The following is a 7,836-nucleotide window of genomic DNA, read 5'->3' as shown; positions in this document are numbered from 1 at the left end:
GGGTTATTATTACCTGGAAAAGAAATATTTGCAAGTATGTTAGGGATTTAAAAATACCTTGAGCTTTCTAAGATCACAACTGTCCTTTTTAATATGGAGAATTTAGTCAACTTTTAGTCTTTGGAAGTTCTGTTACGTTTCTAGAAAGACATTGCATATTACAACAAGGAAGCACCAGCAAATGAAACAAAATGTAATGATGTGCTGTACACACTGCAACCCAATCATCAGAGTCATAAGTTTGAAATGGAAGTTAGTCATGAGAAAAATTCTGGGGTTATTCTTCTTTGCGAGGGGTTTCTACCATCAACTTGTATCAGTAGTGTCAACTTATTTTGTAGTTCTAGAAATTTATTTTTATAATGTGTTAAGATGGTTTTAGATCAAAGTCTCATATAAAACCTGATTAGTTTATTCTGTTTGTAATTTAATCCTAGATCTATGCCTAATTTTCTGGTATATTTGGATATAATTGTACCCAATCTTACTAATTAAATCTATGCTTAAAGAATGTTGATTTTTCTTTTCCTGAAGTATTACAAGGAATATAGAACCTGTATTTGGCTCAGTTTTCTGTATTTTCTGTATTGTAATCGTTCTAGGTGGGTTAGTATTTGAAGATCCTGGCATTTTGCTTTCTGAGCATGATAATATTTGCAGGGAGTGTTGCTAATGGAAACAGATTGATTTTTCAGAATAAATTGGTCAATACAGAGACCATTGATAATGAATTCTCTCTTTTTTGAGCACTTACCTCTGTTTATCGTATGTAATATTCTGAGTGTACTCTTCTTCCCTCATTAACTCTCATCCTTTCTTTATACAACAGATCAGTGCCCGTCGTCTTTTCTACAAGATGAGTAACAGCCACCCTCTTCGCCCCTTTACTGCGGTGGGGGAAATTGATCATGTGCATATTTTGTCAGAACATATTGGTGCCTTGTTGATTGGGGAAGAATATGGCGACGTCACGTTTGTTGTGGAAAAGAAACGTTTTCCTGCCCACAGGGTAATTTTAGCAGCCAGGTGCCAATATTTTCGGTAAGTGTGAAATACTTTTTTGAAGATTAAAGTCACATGTTAAAAACACTATCTTTTCTATTCTATGAAATAATATATGACCAAGTGTGCCAACAAAATCTAGCAATCTATATATTCAACATCGGAAGAATTTTATCTCTGTAGATTTATGTTATTTTATTATTATTATTTTTAGAATCACCTTTTCCTTTTGGAATCATTAGAATTAAGGCATTAGAAGGCTTCCCAGGCCAGATAATATCAATCCACCTTATTTATTTATTTATTTATTTATTTATTTATTTATTTATTTATTTATTTTTGTGGTACTGGAGATGGAACCCAGGGGCATTCTACCTTTGAGCTGCATCCCCAGCCCTATTTTTTTAATTCTTTATTTTGAAACTGGGTCTCACTGAGTTGCAGAGGACCTCACTAAGTAGCGGAGGCTGTCTGTGAACCATAATCTTCCTGTCTCAGCCTCCTGAATACTGGATTACAAGTGTGTGCCACCACATTCCGCTAATCAACTATTTTTTAAAGTCAAACGAATATATTTCTCAGGATGAGTCATGTCACATATGTGACAAGCATTGTAACTTCTTTATTATCACGTGTGCACAACAGAAGTGTTCATAAAACTTTTTTTTTTTTTTTTCTTTTTCAGTGCTGGGGATGGAACCCAGGGACATTCTACCTCCAAGCTACACCCCCAGCCCCTTTTTTTTTTTTTGAAACAGGGTCTCACTGAGTTGCAATGGGCCTCACTAAGTAGTGAGGCAGGCAACAAACCATGATCCTCCTGTTTCAGCCTCTCAAATGCTGGGATTACAAGCATGTACCACCACACCTGGTTTTTCATAAAACATTTAACTTTTTTTTTGTGGTACTGGAGATGGAACCCAGGGCATTCTACCTTCGAGCTACACCCCAGCCCTATATTTTTAGTCTTTATTTTTGAAACAGGGTCTCACTGAGTTGCAAAGGGTCTCACTAAGTAGTTTAGGCTAGCCATGAACCTGGATCCTCCTGTCTCAGCTTCCCAAATGCTGGGATTACAAGCGTGCACCACCACACCTGACTGAAGACTGTTATTTGCTTTTCAGATTAATAGAATTTAATTTAGTTAAGTTGAATAATACATATGCAAAATACAACAAGGATCTAGAATATTTATGCAAAATATAAAAAGATTCTAGAATATTTCATTGTATTCTAAGTTACTGTAATTTTAATTAAAAACAATAAGTGAACCTATAATGTTATTTTTTAATTCAGCTTTTATTATAGCTTCCACCAAGTTAGATATACCTTTGTAAAAATTTTGCATGTTCATTAAAATGTTGGTACCCTAAATGGGCATACAGAGAAAATATTAGCAAAATCGTTCAAGAAAATTTTCCTTGAAAAACTTAATTATGATTATCTTGAAAAAAATGACACAAAGCTATTAGGAAGAATGTTTAAATATTACCATTTAAAATCCAAAGTAACTTGTTCTTAGACCAAGTCTTTGTTTTCTCACAGTGGATAACTAATGGGACTTCCACTCTTTGGCAGGTAGTCTTCTTATTGAGTAGGTACACTGACCTTCCAATCTGCTAATGAACATATATGCCTCTTGGTTGTAGACTACCGAGGTCTAGGACTTCTAGGTATCCTAACAGATCTTTAGGACCATGCAACTTGACAATACTCAATTAAAAGAAACAAGTATTGATGGAAAACTGAGTTTCATATTTTGATTAGAACTAAGACTACACAAAATAAATATTTAATGTAAAAATCCCACTTATAGACAGCCATTGTTTGTTACTCAGACCCTTAGTTTTTAAGGTTGTAAATAGTAGGCTGATCTCTTCAATATTCCACATTTTACCTAATGTTAGTTAAAGAGAATAGTCACTGAATTATTGACTGAGTAATAATTTATCCCTGATAATGGACCTTTTTTTTTCTAATGGACCTTTTTTTATAAGGATAAAAATTTAGTATAATTATAGATGTTATTGGAGAAGCTGATATCTGAAAATAGAGACACCCATGGATTAGAGAAAATTTCAGTTGCCTTCTAGTGAAAATAGCAGTCTGGTTTTTTTTTTGTGTGTGGTACTAGGGGTGGAACCCAGGGGCTTTTCTACCTCCAGGCTACATCTTCAAACTATTTTATATTTTATTTGGAAATATGGTCTGACTAAGTTGCTGAGAGCCTCAATAAGTAGCTGAGGCTAGCTTCGAACCTGTGTGATCCTCCTGTCTGAACCTCCCAAGTACTGGGATTACAAGTGTGTGCCACCACGCCCGGCTCTTAGGACTGTTTTTTAGCACTTTCCATCTTATACAAAGAAAATGCCACTACAGATGATGTCAAGCATTCAGAAAAGAGGAGTTTTTTTAAGAGTTCTTGTTTACACTCTCTTATTCTCTTTCCTAGTAGTCAGTTTGACCAGGGCATCTGGCCTTGGTCTGGTTGTTATTTGTTACCAGCCTCTATCTTTTGCATACCTTTCCTTTTGTGTTTGTCTTTTCTTACTTTTGGTTTAGTTATTATTATTATTTTTTTCAGTATTGGGGATTGAACCTAGGGGTGTTGACCTCCAAGTTACACCCCAACCCTGTTTTTTATTATTATTTTTTAATTGAGATAAAATTTTTTTTATTTTTATTGGTGCACTGTATTCATACATCATAATGGGATAACAAAAATGTTTTGTAGACATACATGCACACATCGCCCAGTTAGCCCCAACATGATCCCCACCCCGTTCCCTCCCCATCCCTCCTTCCCATGCTTGGCTTAGTGGATGACATCTAGTATTATAGCAATTTATCCAAAATTAAAAATGATAATCTTACATAACAGTGTCATTTGTCTGATAACAAGCTTTTGATGACTTAAAGATAACATTTCAGTATTTCTTTTTGCTTGCTTTCTTACGAGAGAATATTTTTTATTTTTATTTTTTTAAGTGAAACTATCATACATTTATTTATTTTTCAGTAAAAATCTATCCTAATATGGAATATGGACTCTAGATACACAAAAGGATCTCGAAAAAGAACAAAGCTAGAAGATGTATATTTTATGATTTCAAACCATATAAAGCTGCAATAATTGAAACAGTGTATTACTGTTCTAAAGACAGATATATAAACCATTGGAGTTAAATAAAAGCCTAGAGATAAATTCTTCCATAAATTGTCAAGTTTTTTTGACAAGGTTTCTATGAACATTTGGTGGAGGAAATAATAATCTTTTAATCTAAATATTGTTGAAAAATAATAATTACATGAAAAAGAATAAAATTGGACCCTTATCTAACACCATATATAAATATTAACTCAAAATAGATAAAAGACCTACATATAAATCTTAAGACTATAAACTTTTAGAAGAAAATCTGGGTCATAAAACCTCACAACATTGAAATTGGCAGTGATTTCTTGGATATGATTTCAATGGCACAGGCAACAGAAGGGTATACAAACTCCCTAAAAAATAAAAAAAATATTGTATATCCAATGACAATGTACACAGAGTTAAAAGTTACTGATAGAATGGGATAAAATATTTCCAAATGCTATATTTGAAGGTATGTTAATATGCCAAATAGAAATCCTAAAAATTGGCAACAATTTAAAATCCTAAATGCAAACAGTACAATTTAGAGATAGGTAAAAGATCAACATAAATAATGAATCTCCACAGATAACCAATCTTAGTTGTCTGTTGGATGGAAAATCTTGTTTCTCTGGTTCTGGTGTGTGTTACCTATTTCTTCTTTGTAGTTAATCTCTTTGAGTATTTTCTGTAGTGCTGGTTTTGAAGACATAAATTCCTTCAGTTTCTGTTTGTCATGGAAGCTTCTTATTTCTCCATCTAATTTGATAGAAAGTTTTGCTGGGTAGGAAATTTTTGGCTGGAAGTTGTTTTCTTTCAAAATTGGGAATATGTTACTCCAAGCCCTTCTGGCTCTCATGACTTGGTTTGGGAAGTCTGGAGTGATTCTAATTGGTTTGCCTCTGAATGTCACTTGGCCCTTTGCTTTTGTTGCCTTTAAGATTCTCTGCTTGGCGTCCACATTGGTCATTGTGACAATTATGTGGCGTGGGGATCCTCTTCTCCGATCCTGTCCAAAGGGAGTTCTATAAGTTTCCTGGACCTGTGTATCGACCCCTTGCTCTATGTTTGGAAAATTTTCTGCTATTACTTCCTTTAAGAGATTGTTGATCCCTTTGGTTTCACTTTCTTTTCCCTCCTCTATTCCAATTATTCTTAGGTTAGCTCTCTTAAAATGGGCCCATATTTCTTCAATGTCAGATTCCTGCTGTTGGATATTTTTTTCTAGATTAGAAACTATGCGTTCATTTTTGGAGTGCTCATCTTCTAAGAGCGAGATTCTGTTCTCCATGTGGTCTAATTGGTTGTTTGTGCTTTGAATTAAGGCCTTTACTTCATTAATTGCATCCTTTATCCCTTTTTGGCTCTCTCTGAATTCTTTTAGAAACACCTCTATTATTTCTACAGTTATTTTCCTGATTTGATCTTCTAGAAATCTCTGAATTTCTGTTTTATCGGTTTTGATGTTGTGCGGTTGTGGGCATTCATTGCTCCATTGTTATTCCTCTTTCCCATGATTTCAGAAGTTTGTGCCTTCTCTGGGTTCTTCCCTTGGGTCACTATGACTTCACTTAAGGTGCTCTGAATCTCGAGTCTGTGGTATCTCAGTCCCCACTACTCCTTTACTGGGTTGTATCGCAGAGTGTCAGACCCAGGGAATCAATCGAGGCAGCTTTAGACCATGGGGGGTGCCAGGTTGGGCGTTCTCCTATGGTGTGATATCTCTGCCACTGCCACTCCCCCACTGGGTCAAGTCCCTGGGAGTGCAGTACTGGGATTTCTCCTCTAGGGGCTGCAATTTGACTCACTGTTGTTGAGCGCGCTGATGGAGCTGTAGTGGACTCGGTGAATTTGCTGCTGCTGCCGCCGGTGGCAGTATGGCGCTGCTGCCACAGCTGTGAGGCTGGCATATTTCTTCTCTGCTTTTGAGCTCCGCTCCGAGTCCCTGCAGGGTGTTCTGAGCCCAGCCACTGGGAGCTTTAGATACTCCCTGCACCAAAAAATCTGCCGAATTCCACCCAGCTGATCCGCAGCGGCTCACCTCGGCTTGCTGTCCTCCGCTCCTCTCTGGAGCCTGGTGGGCTGTTGAGTGAGTTGGTCTGGTGCCATCCAGTGAACTTGCCGCTACCGCCAGCAGCAAGGTGCTACTGCCACGTTCTCGGGCGTGAGGCTGGCCTATCTCCTCTGTGGCTCTGAGCTCCATTCTGAGTCCCCCTTCTCTCTGGGGCCTGGTGCTGCAAGGGAAGATGGTGCCTGCGCCATTCCGCCCTGTGGCTTTGGCCACAGCACTGTGGTCTGGTTTCTTTCTGGTGTCTTGTTTTTCCAGCCCTCTTTTTCTCTGTCCCTTGTAATTACATTTTTTGTTTCTCTGCTGATGGTGTTTTCTGGCTATGAAAGGCACTGATTTTGTGGTAATAAAGATTGGTTGTTAGCGGGGCTCGTAAGCCCCGCTTTTCTCCATCGCCATCTTCCTGGAACTGTTTTTTATTCTTTATTTTGAAACAGGGTCTCACTAAGTTGCTAAGTGCCTCACTAAGTAGCCGAGGCTGGCCACAAACCTACGATCCTCCTGTCTCAGCCTCCCAAGTACTGGGATTTCAAGTGTGCGCCACCATGCCCAGCTAGCAGACTCTTAAAGATACTATAATAGTAATAACTTGTGAGGCCCTCTGCAACTTAGTGAGACCCTGTTTCAAAATAAAGAATAAAAAATCAGGCTGTGAGTAGGACTCATAGGAAGAATGCCCCTGGGTTCTATCTTGGTAACACGCACACACAGTCTGCTCTTTAAATCAGAATTTTTCAGCCTTCTCTTTAATATTTGTAAGTACTGTATATCTTATAGTATATAGTATCCATATATAGTACTAAAAAATATTGGAAATAACTATTTTGTAGTTATCTTTCAGGTGATCAGTAGATTTCTTTTTTGTGTGTGTGGTACTGGGGATTGAACCTAAGGGTGTTCTACCTCTGAGCTACACCCCTAGCCCTATCTTTTTTTTTTTTTTTTTCCCAGTACTGGGGCCGGAACCCAGGGGCATTCTACCTCCCAGTGACACCCCCAGCCCTATTTTTTTATTTTTTGAAACAGGGTCTCATTGATTTGCAAAGGGCCTCACTAAGTAGCCGAGACTATCTTTGAATTGTGATTCTCCTGTCACAGCCTTCCAAAAGTTGGGATTACAAATGTATGTCACCATGCCCGGCTTCTTTTTTTTTTCTTTTTTTTTTTTCTTTTTTAATAAGGTCTTGCTAAATTGCCTGTGTTGGCCTTAAACCTGTAATCCTCTTGTTTCAGCCTTCCAGGTAGTGGGATTACAGACATGTATCATAGCTCCTGGCTGATCAGTTGATTCTTAAATTATTGTAGGAGTTTGGAGATCTCATTGAGTGAATGGAATATATTCCCCTCACTGACCTTTTTTCTTGATGTCTGTGTGGATATTGAAACTTTGTAATAGTTGATGACTCACTTGGGCCAAACTCAGAGTCCTTAGATTCTCATTGCCAACACTGTTTCCCCACTGAGTAAACTGTCAGCAATCAGGAGGGGCCCAAGTGCTGTCACAAGAGCCTATTAATTACCAGGTAAGGGCAAACTAACTATACAAAGAGAAGTTTTCAAATTAAAACTGAACTTGCCTTACTCTCTTGCTGTATTCTGGGAGAGTAAGACAGATCAAGATAATACC

General features: G+C 37.6%; 1 protein-coding gene across 1 annotated transcript in view; it reads left to right on the top strand.

The window, feature by feature from the left end:
• Window positions 1–856: 856 nt before the first annotated feature.
• The window catches only part of BTBD9 (BTB domain containing 9), a gene marked incomplete at both ends in the record, with an annotated part of 383,151 nt that continues 376,171 nt past the window's right edge, over window positions 857–7,836 (top strand). The window contains one exon of the mRNA XM_080710958.1: window positions 857–1,041. Coding sequence (XP_080567084.1) covers window positions 857–1,041 — 185 coding nt within the window. The remainder of the gene's footprint in view (window positions 1,042–7,836) is intronic.

This window comes from Muscardinus avellanarius, assembly GCF_963383645.1.
Source record: "Muscardinus avellanarius genome assembly, chromosome: 14".
Taxonomy (NCBI): Eukaryota; Metazoa; Chordata; class Mammalia; order Rodentia; family Gliridae; genus Muscardinus; species Muscardinus avellanarius.
Note: the sequence above shows the minus strand (reverse complement) of the source record. Positions and strands in the feature narration are given on the sequence as shown.